The sequence below is a fragment of the Gymnogyps californianus genome, chromosome 23 (genome assembly GCF_018139145.2).
Source record: "Gymnogyps californianus isolate 813 chromosome 23, ASM1813914v2, whole genome shotgun sequence".
Classification (NCBI taxonomy): Eukaryota; Metazoa; Chordata; class Aves; order Accipitriformes; family Cathartidae; genus Gymnogyps; species Gymnogyps californianus.
In genome coordinates this window covers 3,904,533-3,922,161 of record NC_059493.1, presented here as the reverse complement: position 1 = coordinate 3,922,161, position 17,629 = coordinate 3,904,533, and the positions used below count along the sequence as shown (strand labels likewise).

The following is a 17,629-nucleotide window of genomic DNA, read 5'->3' as shown; positions in this document are numbered from 1 at the left end:
CCGATAAGGGCGGCTATAAAAGCCCTCGGCGCTGCTCCTGGTCCCCCAGCGAGCGGGAGCCAGAGGGGCCGGGCAGAGCCGGGCTGCGGCACGTCCCCGAGCCTCGGCAGACTCCTTTCTCTCTCCCTGGGAGCGCGTATCCAGATCCACGTCTTTGCTCAAGCCGAAGTGGAAGAGGAGAGACACACACACACACACACACATAGACCAAAAAAAAAAAAAAAAAAAAAAAAAACCACCCAAAAAACCACACTTAGCGGAAACTTGTCAGAGAATGCTCCTAAAGTCTGGTTTTCTCCTGCTGCTGGTGATCAGTGCATCTGCATCCTATGAAGCTGAACAGAATGACTCTGTGAGCCCCAGGAAACCCAGGGTTGCAGCCCAGAACTCAGGTAACACCCAGCAAGGAGGGCTTTGAGCCTGAACCCTGATGTGTTAAACTGTTTCAGATATCTCTACTGCTGATTTTTCTTTTTTTTTTTTCTTTTTTTTTTTTCTTTTTTTTCTTTTGCTTATAAACTTAATGGCTGGTAGGAACAAATATTAATTTAAGGGTCTGATTCAGGAGGATATTGGTGCATAGCTGGAGAAGAAATCTTCTCCTTTCAGGAGCTAGGTCAGGGAACCGGTGTGTGATCTGCTTGCAGGATGCAATCCATTCTCTCTCCTCCTCCCCCATCTACTAAATGAGTTCCATGTACTTTTTTTTTTTTTTCCCCCTCTGCTTGCATGTATCTTTCTGTCTTCTCCAGTTGCAATCATACTTTGGTGTTAAATTCTTTTGCTTTTTAGGAAGTTGATAAAATCCGTGGAAATTTGACTGAACCATTGTTCTGCCAAACATCTGTCTATTCAAAGAGGGGGAGAGAGATATGCGACTTTGAAGAATGCAGTAACCTAGAAACTGTCCACAGCTAGCATTTATTTTCAAAAACTGATTGCTATCAGTTAGATAGTACCATAAAAATACAATTGTGACATTTAGCAAACTTGCTTTTACAATGGATAAAAAAATTGCTGGCAAGTCAGCTCTGGATGTCTCTACTTTGTGCACTATAGATGCTTAGATAAGTTGGACACATTGTCTTGAACAATGGAAATTAAAAATCTGTCTTCTAGTATACTGAAAAGATATTAGGTCTCTAATTTGGAGCTCATTAACAGATGTCTTATTTTAGATCTGCAAGGCTCTGCAGCATTATACTAGGGTGTTTGCTCAATTTCCTTTTGTATTTGGTTGCTATAGAAACATAGGGTCTCACTATTGCACCGTGCCTAAAACAATAAAAGCTTAATGCATACTAAGTCTGCTGAAAGCAAAGTTATAATTTGAACCTGTGGAAACATAATTATGGGAATGACTTGTGCGATGGTGAGGTTATGAACTGGGGAGAGGATGATCTTACAAATATTTCTCCCTTCAGGCACGTAAGCAAGAGTGGAGAATGAGGAGGGGTTAATGGGGTGATTTTTTTTTTAAATTTTTTTTTTTTCCTCCTCTTTTCTGTAAAGATCCTACTTATCTATATAAGTCTTTAGGCTACAACTTAACTCTTAATAAGGTGTGTTCGCTTCCACTAAATGCAAATCCTCACTTTTCCCACACCTAGGATCTTGATGGGAGACATTGGGTTTGCATTTCATCCTAAAGAATGTCTCGTAACATGATCTGCAAAAGTAATGAATATGCCTTGCATAGACACATAAGGGGACAGATGTTCAGCTTACCAAAAAAGGTTAATCCCTACTAATTTCAGGGCAATCATGTGGCAATACTGCTGATTCATTGTTAAAATGCATAGTATCTGCACTAAAAAAGATGGGATGACATGGATACCCTCCTGTTCAGACTAACTACTGCCTCAACGATTTTAATTATACATGGTCAGCTCCATTACCTTAACTTTCTCTGCCCAAATGTCCCTTCTCTTTGCGAATCTTCAGCAATATGACCTTTCTTGGCTATGCTTGCAAACTGCTGGGTACCAGGTTAGTATTTAGCACCAAGCTGCTCGTTCAAGTCCTTTGTAGTACTGATAATTGACACGCAAACTAAAATCTTATTTCTAGATACTTTATGCTTTTTAGAAAAGCACGAATACCTCCAATGCTAGCAAAACCAGCGCTTCCGCACAATAAGTGCAGATTTCATGCAGTCGCCATCACTTCAGTCTCATTTTCAGATGAGGGTTGTGAGCCAGATGCTGCCAAGCTGCTCTGACCTCTCTTCGCTCTAAGACAGTGGAGAAGACCGCACCGCCCAGTGCTCTTCATGGGCCCATCCTCATTACTTCTGCCTTCTTTAGACGAACTCTGAATAAAGCTGTAAATGCGTGCAACCAGAATTGGGTTGGGATGGACCTGTAAGTCTCCATCTAGCCAAAGACTATCAGATGTTGCCTCTCTTTTAATCCGTATGTAACCGATTGAAGGTTTCAGTAGTTGCGGTTTCTGTTCCTCGATTTGCTGGTGATCTATCGCATGAATTCAGTTAATAAGTCCCTTTGCGGTGCCTTTGGCCTCTTTTCGCTACCTCTCCCTCCTGTCCCATAAAGCAATAAGGCAACTGCTTGACTGCAGTTGAGCGTGACTTGCCTTTGCGCTGGAGAAGGGCTTTACGGTGTCGGGCATCGGGGAGCGGTGCGTGTGTAACATTGTGCCTGTGCCTCTCTCTGCAGCCGAGGTGGTTCGCTGTCTGAACAGTGCCCTCCAGGTGGGCTGCGGGGCCTTCGCCTGCCTGGAGAACTCCACGTGTGACACGGATGGCATGTACGACATCTGCAAGTCCTTCCTGTACAGTGCTGCTAAATTTGACACTCAGGTACAGTACAAGTATAAAGGGGATGAGAATAATACCTTGCTGTTAGAGCTTCCTTTTCATGCCCCGATTCAATAAAGTGCTTTTACAAGTCCTGCGGCACTAAAGCACGTGCTTAAATGCTTTGCTGAATGGATGCCTTAATTTCTCTGTCCTCATGGAGATGGGGTCTGTGCAGGCTTAACCCTTCCTTTCTTGCAGCCCTTCCTGCTGCTTAGCTGCTACTCTGAACCATGGTTTCGGTTTTTGGCTACAAATGCACCCTTCAGGGCTATTTTCTACAGTACATTTTCCACATACTGTATGCTATGTGTGAGGACTTGGCAAGGAGTGTTTTGTGGGGCGGAGAGCTAAGTTTCCTCTTCAGGAGGAAATATAAACGTTCTTCTAACAAAGTAAGTCTTCTGACTGTGTGACCTGGCACAGGGCTGGGATTTGAATTGGAAGTCTTTGGGCCTGGGAATGCACGGCCAGATCAGCCTCTCCGGAGCTGCAGTCGCTCGCAGCAGAATAAATAGGATAATGTCAGAGGACTGTGGCTCTGCCAAGGGCCCTTTTCCTTCGTACTCTTCCCAAAATGCGCACACCCCCTTGGTCCCTGTGCTCTTGCTCCCAAGGACAAACTTAAAAGCTCTTAAAGCATCTTGAGGTCTGGTGAACCAGATGCGTTAAATCGCTGGTATGCAGTGAGTGGTCTGGCCCCCTCCCGAGGGCAGAATTGGCCCATCTCTGGTGCTTGCACTTTTAGGTCTGTTCACGCAAAGACTTCCATTGCCTAAATCTTCTGGGAACAGGAACTCGCTGTTCTCTCTGGACTGTGTGCATCCCAACTGCAGCTGCTGTGAATGATAACTGTGCAATAATTGCGAGCATTTAGGGTCCAGTTCCCTGCTGTGCTTGGTAAGGGACCTCCAGCAGGTCTGTAATTGCAGCAAGGGTAATTAATAGCGGCAAGCCATGGCAGAGTATCTGTTAATACATCCCTTTCTGTGAAATCTGTTGCAGTTTAAGGTTTTTCTTCTGTTTCCAGGGAAAAGCTTTTGTGAAAGAAAGCTTGAAATGCATTGCAAATGGGGTTACGTCCAAGGTGTTCCTTGCCATCCGGAGGTGCTCCACGTTCCAAAGAATGATCTCCGAAGTGCAAGAGGAGTGCTACAGCAAACTGGACATGTGCGGCATTGCAAAACGAAATCCTGAAGCCATCACGGAGGTCGTCCAGCTTCCAAATCAGTTCTCAAACCGGTACGTGGAGCTTTCCTCAGCTGAAATGCATCAAATGCAAAAATGTGAAGCACAGAGAAAGAAATGAGAGGAACCAAGTTGACTAACTTCTTACATGTCCTAATATAGCTTAGCCTAAGTAATGCTCTCTACCTTTTCAAATCCTTGTTAAGTTTTACCAGCATTCTTCTGATTCTCTTTTTGGTAAATAACACTTATAAACATCTCTAGGGGAGAATCATAAAATTAACTAGACATACATTACTTCAGAGCCTGGAGTTTGTTTAAATGTTAGTTCTTTTAGTTTGAATGCAGTATAATGGTAAACAGGGCTTTTAAATACCAAACCAGTTTGATTAATCTAGCATCTCTGGCATATTGAGCGCCTAAGAGCTTCTTCACCTATTGCAGCTACATTCACTTCTTCAGACTGCAGCCATCCCCTTCCTTGGGTTTATATGGCACCTAGCAAATGAGGCCTTGCCCTCTGACTTACCATGGCAATATGAAGAACGAGGAAAGCTTAAACAGAACCAGCAAACATGCTCCTCTATAACCTTATTCTGCCATGATCCAGTAGCTCATCTTTCTAGGGATAGTCTGGTGTTCTTAATAGTCTCTTTCAGGGTTGTCTTCACCCCTGTTCCTTCTTGATAGTAAAGGCTGTCTGCAGAAATGGGCATGTCATGCTGCTCTCTGGTGCCTTTATCTGAGCACAGAACTGCCCTGTCCCCATCCTCCAAGGACAAGGGACAGAGAGGCTTCAGGGAGCTACTGCAGTCTGCGCAGTCACACTGCAAGGGCAGGGATTTCTTTCTCTAAATCCTGGAACAATCAGTGCTGAGTCTTGTGATTGGGATAAAAGGGATCTTTTTGAACAGTTTGAGTAAATATGCTCTAGAATTTGAGTGCAAACAGACCAAGCTGCAGTTTAACATATTGGCTGGCTGTGGCGAATGCTACAGCTCCTCTGGGGTGGCTGTTTGACTTCATCTAGAAGCATCTTAAGCCTCCAGACCTATCCTAGGACAGGTATACAAGAGGTTGCATCTCTGACCAGCATAAATTTATTATAGAAAACTCTATTGTAGATATTATATCCAGAAAATTATGCTTGTGGGAAGGCGAAAATAATACTTGTGTATAATTGTCTTTTCCCTCTTCCCCCAAGCAAATTTGGAAGAGGTTTGCTTTAGCTTTCCCCCGGGGGCTGGGACAAGGAGCAGGCAGCACTGTGGCATCAGTGTTTTACAGGCTGAAAGAGCAGTTCAGGTTAATACGATGGATTGTAGACTTAAACAGCCCTTGACGGGGCTGTAGGGGCATTGGGGTGAAGGGGGGACGTGTGGACACTTGAGCGAGGGAGGATGCAGTGATAGCAGCAGCGGTGTTATACGTGTTGGGGATGTTCCTCTCCAGAGCAGCGAGCCTGAACCAGGGCTGCTGTCTCCCGATGCGGAGGGAACTCCTCCCCCACAGCCGCCAACCCTTGTCAAAGCCAAAGGATATTATGACATGTTGAGTAACAAAAGCAGCAGGATTTCCCAGCTAATAGTTTACATTGAGGTCTCCTAAAGCATCCTGCTTTCCCAGCCCCTGTCCCAACATAGCCACAGAATAAGAATGTGCCACTTGGCCTGGGACACTGAGAGGAAGTAGTTAAAGGTCATAGCATCTTCCTGTGATTTAATCTCATGGCAGGAGCAGGAGGAGAGGAAAGCCTTGTTGCCTTTGCTTGCAGTGTAGCTACTGAAAGGCACTAGCGAGCTGTTTGATTGCAGCTCCAGCTATGGAAACCACCAAGCTGTATTTGTGTGAAGGCGGTGTAGGCAGCGCAGCAGAGGACGGTGGATAGGATCTGTTCCTCCTGTCCTGTTAGACGGGGACTGATTTAAGCTGGATGCATGGCTCACACAGATGTATTCATCATCAACTACTGTGCACGCTTCAGACCTTAATATTAGCACTGCCGAGCTGCGCTTGCACTGTGCTCCATCGTGCCAAAGCCTGGTCCTTTTGTACTTCAAGTGCAGCAGAAACTTTAACCTCACCTGACCTCCGCTGGCTGCTCTAAAGGCCAGAGCTGAGAGTTAGGAAAGGAGTTTGAATGTGAACTCTCATTTCCCTCTTCCTTCCCCTCCTCCATCTGCAGGTTATTCTCTTCTCTGCTCCTGTGGAAAAATGTCACGGTGACCTTAAAGGCTTAAAATAAGTTCCCCGACGTCCTTTCAGGCAGAAGTAGCCCAGCAAATATGGGACTGCTCCTCTTTTCCCAACTTCCTTTCCCTAGGAAGGTGTTCTCTTGTACAGTGAGGTCCCACTTGCCAGCTTTGCTCTCCCTACCCGAGCCAGCCATGCACGCAGGGCTGAGCTGATTCTGCCTTAGCCCCGCGGAGGATCGTTCCTTTGAGCACTGTTGTCCGCTCAGCTCAAGCAGCGCTGGGGAAACAGATCAGCACAATTTCCTGGCTCCCTCCTTGAGCAAGGAACGCGTACTCAAGGCTGCTGGAAGGCGAAAATGCAGCAGCAGGCTGTAGAGGAGGCAGGCATGCAACAGGCAAAGCATAAGGTCCTCACTTGTGATTTAATGCATGGTCAGCTTGTTGGAAGTGACAACTGATTGTATGTGCTGAAGATCTGTCCCCAGGGAGAACATGCATCTGTCAGGCTCTGACTTGGACTGAGCTTGCTTCTCTCTCTTCGTCCCTTGCTAAAGGCTGTGCACAGAGGGGAAGGGAGAGGGACGAAAGGGAATGGTGCCACAGGGATGGATACAGTCATAGGAAGGGTGGTACTGGCTCAGACCAGTGGTCTGTTTAGTCTGTTGTCCTGTGTGGTGATGGGCAGTATCTGTCTATTAGAAAGATGCAATTATTTTTCTTCTTAAAGCTCTAGAAACTGGGGTTGTTTAGTGGAAAGTAAAACACACACTTAAGCCAATTACTACATCGTCTTAGCTCCTCGCTCTCACCTTCTTCCCGATCCACCAGGGTAACACCAAAATCACTTGTGCTTACAGCCTTACCTTTCAGAGCTGGAGCAGCTGCTCATTTAGGACAACTAAATTAGCAGTTTGACGGGTTGTGTTCCTTCCGTATGTCCTGGGCACAGCATCTCCAGGTCCAGGGCATTTGTTAGACGCAGTGAGAATATGTACGTTGCGCACTGTCAAAAATCAATTTCAGACACACCCTGAATGACTGAAAAATTCTGATTCTCATAGTTTTGTCACTTGGACTGGTCTCCTGGCTTGAGATCAGCTCTTACCTTGTTTCTTTTGTCTTGCTGGGAGATGCCTTGGAATAACGGATGGTAACTCTCGTGCAGGTATTACAACAAGCTGGTGAGAAGCTTATTGGAGTGTGATGAAGAGACTGTCAGCACCATCAAGGACAGCTTGATGGAGAAGATCGGGCCCAACATGGCAAGCCTCTTCCACCTGCTGCAGACAGATCACTGCGCCCAAGGCCACCCGCGCGCGGACTTCACCAGGAGACGTATCACCGAGCCGCAGAAGCTAAAACTCTACTTCAGGAACCTCCGAGGTGAGGGGTCCGTCCCGGCCCACGCAAAGCGCAGCTCCGCCGAAAGCGCGTAACGCCTCGGGGGAGCGACAATGGGTGTGTAAGGGATGCTAAGCACTACCAAAGCTGAAGTCTCTCTTCTAGAAGAGTAATGCACCCAAACCAAGTGTACTGTAGCTAGTTTTAATAACAACTAGGAACTGGTTTTAGATTTAGTCATTAATATTTTCTATTCCTCTCGAACAAAACTTTTGCATGGATCTGTGTTCAGTGTCTCAGCTTTCCCGCCGTCAAAATGTCTCCATCTCTTTTCTTCCCCACAAAAACATATCCCAAACAATCTTAGTCTTAAATATAACCGTACAGTAGTCAGGCCTTCAGACACCAAACTCTAAATGTACTGTAGCGCTAACACCATTGAAGTCTGAAGATTTGGCACCAAGGAGAATGGCTTATTCTCTCTTGTAGTAAGCTGGTAGGCGACGATAGATGCACTAATAACTATTGCACATCCTAAAGATGTCAATGGAATTCGTGTTATGAATCTGTGCTGGCCATGGACGAATATGAATGTCATATTCCTGGTCTCTTAGTGTCATACAGTCCTAATCCTTCCAATACAGCTCTGTTAACCCGTTGATTTACCAAACTTGCTAGCTGTGGATGATTCTAGTTACTGTGACCTGGCACCACAGTGCAAAATGAGTTAAAACTACCCCCCAACACACACCAAATCAGGAAAGGAACATTTTGTACTACGGAAATGATTAAAAGAGGTGCCAGTCTATGGTTGAAGCTAGTCAGAAGGTTACATAATCTTGCATTGTATTTAAAAGCTAACATCTATGTACTGTATTTAACTGTCTAAAGCTTTAAAAGAAATCTAACAAAAACGAACCCTGTCTTAAGACTAGAGTATTAAAGGTCTTGCTCTAACTGTGGTATAAATAGTTTTAAAATCTGTCATGTACTGTACATAAATTCCACGAGAGTCTGCTTAAAAGGAGCAGAATATAATAACTTTATTGCATAAACTTAGTTTTGTAAGTTAGCTATTTCTTTTTTCCTGGAAACAGTATCTCTGTCATATTCAAGAGTTCACATTCTACTCTGTGGCCTTTTTATAATGGAAGAGAGAAGATGTTTAGGACAGAAATTACAGGGCCAGGAGCAAGCCCCTCTTCCCATAGTTAAAATGGAGGGGGAAGAGAAGAAAGAAGAGTTCAGACTGGCCAGTCCTATCTCCACAGAGCTGCTGTGAGATGTAGTTATACCCAAGGCATGAGTGCTGCTGGAGAGCTATTTGGGGAATTATCAGATGGCTGACAAAAAGCTGCTTTGGGATCTCATAGCTGCCGCAGGGTAAAGCTTCCTTTAGAAAGTTGATTTGTGGGGAAAGGCAGGAAAAATCCTTAAATTCTCTTAAGCTTCAGAAGTAAAGCGCTGTGCCTGCCTTTAAGAGGACACATGCATTAATGCTCTCAGATCTGCCTTTCCTCCCATCCACCTCTTCAGCAGCCTCTGCAACCAGGAGCGGAGCAGCCGGTCCCGCAGCAGTAGCTGGGGGCCTCCCCCAAACGCCGCGCTCTGCACAGTAGTCTGGCCGGGCTTCGGTGAGCCAAAAAAAGCCACATTGTGGCATGCGATCAACAAGGCCAGTTCCACGCTCCAAATCTATCCCGGTCGAGTCCGTCTGCAGAGTGGATGCCTCTTGCTCAACTAGTTAGAGAGCTAATAAAGGAGGGATCTATTTTTCTTTTCAAAATCTAAAGCAATATAACTTTTTTTTTTAAAACCACAAAGCCTTTAAACAATAACTTGCTGCTAATATATTGAAACCAGATGCAGTGGCAGCATTTCTAATATTGCTGTCTTCATTAAATGTAGCCCAAAAGTGCTGTCATAAAATTGTAAGCAGCAAAAAATGTTGCTGACGGTAGAGGGTTGTTGTTTTATTTTTTTTTTTTTTAATACTCTGAATCGTGCCGTCCAGGGCAAGCAAGATGCAATATTACTCGTTCTTAAATCACAGTCAGGTATATAGAATCCAACACAAAGAAGTTTTGCAAGGTGAAAACCAAAGGCCCTTTGAATATCCTGACCCTAAAAGTTTGACTTACGCTTAGGAACTGATCCCAGCACTGTGCACGTGCGACTCTCCACCCTACAGCATTACACCTCACGCTGCACCGTTAGGAGACCGGGATTACTAAATAGGGAAGCCTGCTGGGGTTTGTGCATCAAGTGCGTATTGCTGTTTGGGGAAATAGTTACAAAAAGGTCTTTGCCTGGCTCAAGGCAGTGTCCAGACAACCGCCTGGATGGCTGCACTGGTGCTACGGAGCCCAGCCCTGGGCTACGCGAAGCGGCTCCCGTTTTGGGTACCCACGGCCTCCGTGGGCTCGCCCCAGCAGAGCTCACTGAGGACATCTAGCAGCCACGGTTTTCCATGGAGATGCTCCTCGTGGCAAGTGGCTTCTCTGTTGCTTTGTGCGTCCATTTCTATGAAAACCCAAAGAAGGTTTATAAAGTTGATTTGGGGCCGGGGAGGAGGGTTAGATTAACCCAATCCCTATCCTTTTGGGTTGTCATAATTAACTTTCTTTTTCCAGTAGGAATTTAAACTTCTTGTCCCCTTAATATGAGTGGGAAGACGACTGGGAAAATAATTCCCCCCGATTCTATTTGCTCTGGTATCACAGGTAAACATCACCTGTGCAAACCAAAGCTCTGCCTCTCCGCGCTGGCACTGCTGTGGGGCACTCACCGGATGCCCCGTGCCGGAGGGAGCCTCAACTGCATCACGAGATTTTTGAGCTGCTTTAATATGTCACTTTTTTCCTATGCTGAAGTAGCAAGGAAGCCGCAAGCACACATCCGTCGGATCAAAAGGCCTGGGGTTCACCTTGCCTAACTTTTGCCATCTAGCCTAAGCTGGTCATTCAAAGCTCTCTCTTATCAGGGGAGGGGGACATGGAGATGGGAGAGGCGCTTCCCATCGACTGGGAAGGACGCCTGATTTTAGATGGTTTGAATTAGGTGAGAGAGATCCCCCTGGGGATGGGGAATGATTCTCAATATTCAGTCCAGCTATTTCACGTTTTATTTAATCTCTAATGCTTTATTTTTTTAATCTTGCGTTCATTGCAAAATGATTTCTCTTGGGGGCGGGGAGGGGCTTATCTAGAAATGTTTGCATGATTCTCATTGTGATTTGTTTGCACTTTAGATGTTTTGTGCCATTATAAATTTGCATTATGTATTTATAATTTAAAGATACTTAGAAGGGGGAGAGAGTTTGGGGTTTTTGTTTTTTTTGCTGAGTACTGGAATAAACAGTGAGCATATCTGGTATATGTCATTATTTATTGTTTAAATTACATTTTTAAAGCTCAGTGTGTTCATATAAAGGTTATTTGAAACATATCATAGTAATGAGAAAGATGCAAGTTATTTTCTTTGCTTATTTTTATAATTAAAGATGCATAACATAATGAGGCCTATGTTGGATTTTCTTCTGCAATGAAATAAAATGTCAAATTTAAGGGTTTTTAGTGTCTGACTCTTTCATTGAGCCTTACTGTGACTGCTGATTATGATACTACCAGCAAGCAAGTTGTTGCACTTCCCTTCGACTGAGCGTCGTAGCGTTTACGTCCCTTCTGGATGCCGAGTATCTCGCGCTCAGATCCTGCAGTGTAGGTGATGGGAAGTCAGAGGTTCATCTCGCACAGTCTCCAGCAGTGAGGCTGGAGGAGAATAGGTAGAAGGGGGTGAGTGCAGCATAACTGATTCCTGAAGTAGCCTTCTGGCATCTCGACCACCATGCCGAGCATCGCTGGAATAATCCTCTGGATACGTTTGGTCTGACCAAAACCTCCGATCCTGGGCCCTGCGATGTCCAGGAGCAGCTGTAAATCCCAGTGCTAATAAAGCTCTTGTAATGGTTCTCTCTGACAGTGGCCTGACCTTGTAAATTGTGTCTGTCTTAGCCTGGTAAGAAAATTAAGGCAGAACCATTTTTTAATGAATGCATCCATAACAGCATGGCAGGAAAAAGAAAATACCTTGGGTTTGGCTCTGATGTACATGGAAATGTGCATTTACACTTCATTCAGGAAATCTCTAATTTCCAGTGGAAGATCACAACAAGTTTGATACTCATCAGAGGAAGACTGGCAGACTAATTCAGAGTTATTGCTGCAAAAGCTACTACAAAGTTTAAAAAAACTATTTCCCCCATCACTTTAGGGTAAGCCGTGTCCAAGAGAACGAAAGAATAAATATTAGCAATATGGTTGGTTAAAAAAAAAATCTCTTCTCCCTTCCTGTTTTGTCCAGCAATGGAGGAGTTACTTTCAAAGGGGCTATTAAACTTTGCTTTTGCTGAAATCCCTTTTTAGGCAAAAACTAAGTTCATACTAAGGTGCAGTAACTTACCGAAATCAGAATTTATCATTGTTTGCACACAAATAAGCTGCTGTTGGTCACAGCATTGAGGTTGGTGAGCCGGAGCCACGCTTACTTAACATTGCTGCAAACCAGGGCCGAGGTGCCAAGGAAGCTGGACCTTCCTTGAGCTCTCGTTTACTGCTATTAATTCGAAGATGGTGACGAGCCACCCCCCACCTGCTTACCTTGATCCCGCTTTGGGAATTCTCCCTATTCCTGGCTCCAGGTGAGCTTCGCTATTCCAGCGGGAGTTGAGCTAGTATCTCAGGAAGAGGCAGGAAGGGCATGCACTTAGGTCATCTGAAGCACTCGGCTGTGCTGCCGGTTTGATTAGGTTTCTCATCAAATCCTTTCCCCGAATGAAAAAGTTAAAAGCGAAAAGGATTATAAAGAAATGTCAACATCGCTGCCGTAACTGAGCATCGAATCAGTTGGGTTTACAGAAGGAACACAAACCCCATTCCCGTCTACGTACGCGTGCCGCTGAGTCATCCGACGTGCCAGGGCTCTTGGAGATGGATGTCACCCTCTGACTTTCCCATCTGCCTTTCCATCAGTGGGAATCCCCAGGTCGCTTGCTGAACACATGTATCTGCTCACCTGCCTGTACATCACCGGCTGCTAAATAACACCCCCCGCCCCACTTCCTAGAAGCCAAAGCAGCAAAGGGAACAGCATTCCATTAGAAAGGACAAAAAAATCTGGGGATAAACAGTGAATTATGCATTGCTAGAAACAGTTAACATTTCTGCTCTTGCAAAAAGAGTGCCTTGGAAATAGTACAGATGCCACGCTTCCAAAAGCTGACTTTCACAGCGATTTTGTAATTAATAACCACTATAAAATAATTACTGTCAGTACTATTCATATGAAATCTTCATAAATCTCAGCCTGTATGGCTTCCTCGTCAGCAAACCACATCTCTGAAATGAAATTGTTCTTAGAGAACTTGAGGATTTGGCCGGCCCCAAGCACCTTACCCCAATGCACGGAGTCACTCAGAAATCCGGACATTTCTGTCATAATTCCACACAACAAATTCTGTTTGAAACCCTGCTAATTCTGGGTTGGGTTTTTTTCTTTCTCCCCTTAGCTCCCCCGAGTGCTAGAACTCGACCCCAAAATGAAAGGAGTAAATGACACGAGAACTCTCCAGCATGGTTCGAAGCAAGATCAACTGTGCTCCACCAGAAATTGCAGCATCATAACACAGGTTTTCCTTTCTCCTCCCAAATTCAAGACCAACCTCGTGGTGGGGATTATGTATCCTATAGAGAAAAACGTCAACAATTCATTTACATAGCGTATAAGGCAGGCAGCATGAGTCAAGTGAAGTTCTTCAAAAAGAACGAAGGTGTTAATCAGGCTGCTTGGAGGGTTATTATTTTTATTATTATTATTATTATTATTATTATTGGAAATTTCATGGGAAATTTTTACCTAGCGTCCCCAACTGCGACAATATTTCTGAACTGCCACAACTTCTCAAGAGTTAGGAAAAAAAATGCCATGGTGAGACCACTGCTCGTAACTAGGGGTTTGATTTCAAAAAAACCGGCAGCAGCAGGGGTCTAATCAGAACAGCCACCGCCGTGGCAAGGCTGCAGAGAGCAGTCCTAGGAAAGGAAATCTCGGCTCGATGACAACGCAGAGCTCGGAGTGCATTAAAGTCCTGGTTATCATCTTCAAATGGAACAAACAGACCAGGAGTTAATTTGATTTGGCTGAGGCCCAAAGTACATGATTGACTGATGTTCTTGTCTTGTCCTTTTTTTTTTTTTTTTTTTAAGTTTCATTACAAAACAAGGGGAAAATCATTTCAGATTTTCCTGGTCCTCACCCTTCCTGCTTGCTTTGCTGTTCTGAGGAAAGGGGGGGGGGGAGAGAGAGAAAGAGCGAGAGCAGGAGAGAAGGAGTGTGATCTTTGGCACTTTGAATGACACTGGGCAAAACAACTGGGAGTGAAATTTGGGAACAGACTTCACTTCCTGCCTCCCGTGAACTTAGAAAAATAAAAAGCAGAAAAAAAAACCCTTCCACAATATAATAAAGGACATTGTCTTTGCCATCGTGATTCAGCCAGTACGACCGGGAATATGAAAGAAGTTTAAAAAAAAAAAAGTGAAGTAGGATGCTAAAAATATAATCAAAGTGCAAACAAATTGAGTCCGCAGTGGTCGTTCCCATCGTGCGAGGTTCGATGGGCGAGATGCAAAAGGAAAAGGCAGAAGAAATGCAAAGGGATGCAGACTTTACCGTATTATAAATGGGGGAACTTGCAGTCGCAGGACACCGAGCTATACCAATGCAATCAAGATTTTTATATATTTCAGCGTAAAGCAATGGCCAAAAATTATACCGATGGATTGGGGGGGCGGGTAACACTGCTTGAAATCCCTCTCTTTCCGAGGCCTGGTCAGAGGGAGGAATACTCGGCACGTACGGAAAGCTTGCGGACAATATCGTTCAACAGCGTAAGGCGCTCACAAAAATTACTTTCATAAACCAGCATTTTCCAAGGAGACAACTCTTCTTCGCCTGGTTCACAGTATACAAACCTGTATTTTCAAAGGCGGGGTTCCTCCTCGAAAAGGCCGAGTTAGGCATTAGAGATAACGTCAGGTAATTTTTGCTGTAAACGCCCCTTAGCTCGGCGATGGGGAGGGATGCACGTGGCAAGCGGCTGGAGAACCTTAGGCAGAAAATACCTGCGAGAGACATGGGAGTTTTATTCCAGACAACAGCTGGAAAAACTAGTAAAACCTGTATGAGCTCGGGGGGGGGGGGGACACACGTAATTATTTTCACACAGATGGGATTTTTTTCTCTTTTCCTCTTTGGTTTTTATTTTTAAGCAGACTGAGATGCCAGGATAGCCCAGATTGTAGCTGCAAAGGATGATGCCTGTTACCTGCACCTTCCCGCTTCCCCCTCCAGCCTTTCCCGTGGCCGGGACAGATGCTGCGAGTCCGGGCGCACAAAACCGAGCCGGTCATAATGGTTATTTAAAGAGAAAAATCATTTTATGGAAACTGCCTTCCCTATATTCTCAAGCCAGGAGAATATTCCAGTTGGTTCCTTTGAATTTCCTTCAGGGTTATTTTTCATCTGCAGGCTTGGAGCGTTTTGTGCTGCAAAAACAAATCCCTGCTCTTGTCTTGATGTGCTGTTTGGCTTGGAGTAATCAACTGGGCTCAATAAAATCATCAGCCATCTCCAGCCAGTCGTGCCGAAACCCTAGCACGATTTTGCTCTCAACTGGGGAATTCAGACAGTCCAAACCAGCAGAAAGAGCCCAGCTATTTATTTTTATTACAGTGCTGATAATTAATCCTAGAAGTTTTTTCAGGACTTAAAAAATCTTTTTCTGAGCTGTTGTTTGCTTAACTGTTTCACATGTGTTTCTTAGAATCACTTTTATTCGCTGGCCATGATTTTCATGGGAACGAGGTGTCCGTCTGTGGGATTCGAGTTCACATTCGTGGCTAATTAGCTGAAAAAGGTCCCTTTGATCTTTTCCTAAATACGCTTTTATTCCTACAGCCACAGTGAAGAGCACAGCCCCCATAGGGCAGACTCACAGAGAAGCCGCAAGCATGAAAATTTAAAAAATTAAATTAATCTGAACAATAAGAGAAGACTACAGATGTTTTCTTGGGTTTATCATTCCTCCGTCATGTTTGCTCGCTCCAGTGCTCCCATGCACAAGTTTCCATGAGCATCGCTCAACTCCCTGCCCCAACAACCTTCCCCTTCGCCCGCCGTCTCCTGGCCGGGCAGGACACGCTCCTGCCGTGCGGCCGCAAACCTTTCCTGCCCGAGGTAAATCTTTCCTTCCTTTGGGCAAAGGCACTGTCCTCAGGAAGAAGGAAGGAGGAGGCTGAGAGCCCCGGCGGCTCGCGGAAAAGTGCGTGACTGGCTAGGTGGAGCTGCCATCGGTGAGTCAAGAGAGTCCCAACGACGCACGAGCGTTTTCCTCCTCGTCACTCGCGCGGGTGCCGGCGCGGACGGACACCCGAGCCCCGAGCCCCGCTGACATGGTTAAAGCTTTGATTGATGGAGCTGGAGAGGGCAGATGTTTTATCGCTGCATCAGAGGAAAGGGCTCCGGGCAGATCCACCCACGGGGCCCCCGGGGAGATGCACCAGCCCCGGAGCTGGATTCCCAGGTCAGGGAGCAAACTTCCCTTAAGGATGGGGAGTGGTACGTTCTGGCCGAAAAAATGAGATTACCAGAAGGACAATATTGGTTTTTCCTCTGGTGTGGAAAGGCGTTCTGCTCTGCTCCCAGCATTGTGCAGCTTTATTCTTCCTAGGGGTGTATTTGGAGTTCACGGAGCCTGACGCTCACCCCATCGTTAGTCACTAATCAGAGTCAAGTACGAAGGACCTTTTGCTTGAAGCCTCGGGGCCCCTCGGTGCTCTGGGGAAGACCAGCATCCCGAGGAATTTTCCACAAATACCTGGGATTTTCCCAGCCTCCCCTTTTGGGGCTACTCAGGACACTTTGACAAAGCCCTGGTTTCAGCTCACGAGTATTCAGCAAGGCTGAAAAAGCAGACCGACACCAGCTGAGACAATCCCAGCCCCAAACATCAGCCTTCTCCAGCGCAGCGAGTCACAGCCACCACCCACGTCCCATTTACATGCAACCGAGTTGCCAGGAGCATCTGGCTGCGACATCTCCCAAATTTCACATCCAAGCACAGCTAAAAAAGTCATGTTAGTGTCACAGAAATCCTGCGTGCGTTGGTGCCCGCCTCAGCTTTACGATCTCCTACTCAATTTCGCAGCAGCTAAGGGTTTCATCTGCCATCAAAATAGCAAATAACCCGCTGCTCTGATACACAGACTGCTAGAAAAAGCTCATCATTTGCCATATAGAGAGCAAAATTTTCCCTATAACCTGAATTTCCAGCGGTTTGCTAGGCAGACTCCGACCGAAAGGCCAGCGGGAGCAGCACACATCCCACTGTGTGGCCGGGCTCTGGCAAGATGCACGTTAGTTTTTTCAGCATCCCTTGATGTTCAGCTGATGGGCACGATATGAATGAATGAATAATACAGTGGGTTTTCTAAATTACATGTGTACTCAGAGAGGTCTGATGTGCTCTGGCTGCTTGTCACGCAGGCAGCAGTTCCTTACCGAGGCTGTAAACGTTGTTTTAATGCGGTAATAAGTTTCTCGCACGCCGAGTGAAGGATTAGCTGCATTCATTGCCCTTAAGTGCCTTAAAAGAAGTGAGGCAACTGTCCCAGCTTACTGCCACCTTCAACATCCCAACGCTCGGCTGAGATGTGAGCTCCCAAAAAATCCTGTTCACCCCTGGGCTAAGTCTAACTGAGCCAAACTACGGATGGGTTTGGTTTAAGCAATGACAGGAAAGAAAACATGGAGGTGCTCTCTTCTGGCGAGGCATTTTGGGCTCCCAGCTCAGATGTAATTTGATTTTAAGACAATTATTGATGAAATCTCAAGAAGTTTGGGATTTGGGCATCGTGGCAAAGGGCAAAGCTGAAGCTCGGTGTTAATCCCTACCGAAACCCCTCCCAGCTGCCTCGCTGGGAACGGGGCGAAAGCTGCGTCAGCCCTTGCACAGCATCACTCCGGAGGA

At 45.7% G+C, this 17,629-nt stretch overlaps 1 protein-coding gene across 1 annotated transcript; it reads left to right on the top strand.

Annotated features, from left to right (window-relative positions):
- Nucleotides 1-255: 255 nt before the first annotated feature.
- On the top strand, nucleotides 256-9,162 carry STC1 (stanniocalcin 1). Its single transcript, XM_050910148.1, has 4 exons — nucleotides 256-392; nucleotides 2,679-2,821; nucleotides 3,849-4,060; nucleotides 7,367-9,162. Exons 1-4 carry the CDS (start codon nucleotides 275-277, stop codon nucleotides 7,635-7,637), a joined length of 744 nt encoding a protein of 247 aa, XP_050766105.1. The 5' UTR covers nucleotides 256-274; the 3' UTR covers nucleotides 7,638-9,162.
- The last annotated feature ends 8,467 nt before the right edge of the window (nucleotides 9,163-17,629 follow it).

What these genes read in the sequence shown, in the direction of transcription:
- STC1 (XM_050910148.1), top strand. Translation starts at nt 275, where the DNA reads ATGCTCCTAAAGTCTGGTTTTCTCCTGCTGCTGGTGATCAGTGCATCT. An exon ending in GGTTGCAGCCCAGAACTCAG is followed by an intron (nt 393 to 2,678) that starts GTAACACCCAGC and finishes CTCTCTCTGCAG; the next exon opens with CCGAGGTGGTTCGCTGTCTG. An exon ending in CCAAATCAGTTCTCAAACCG is followed by an intron (nt 4,061 to 7,366) that starts GTACGTGGAGCT and finishes ACTCTCGTGCAG; the next exon opens with GTATTACAACAAGCTGGTGA.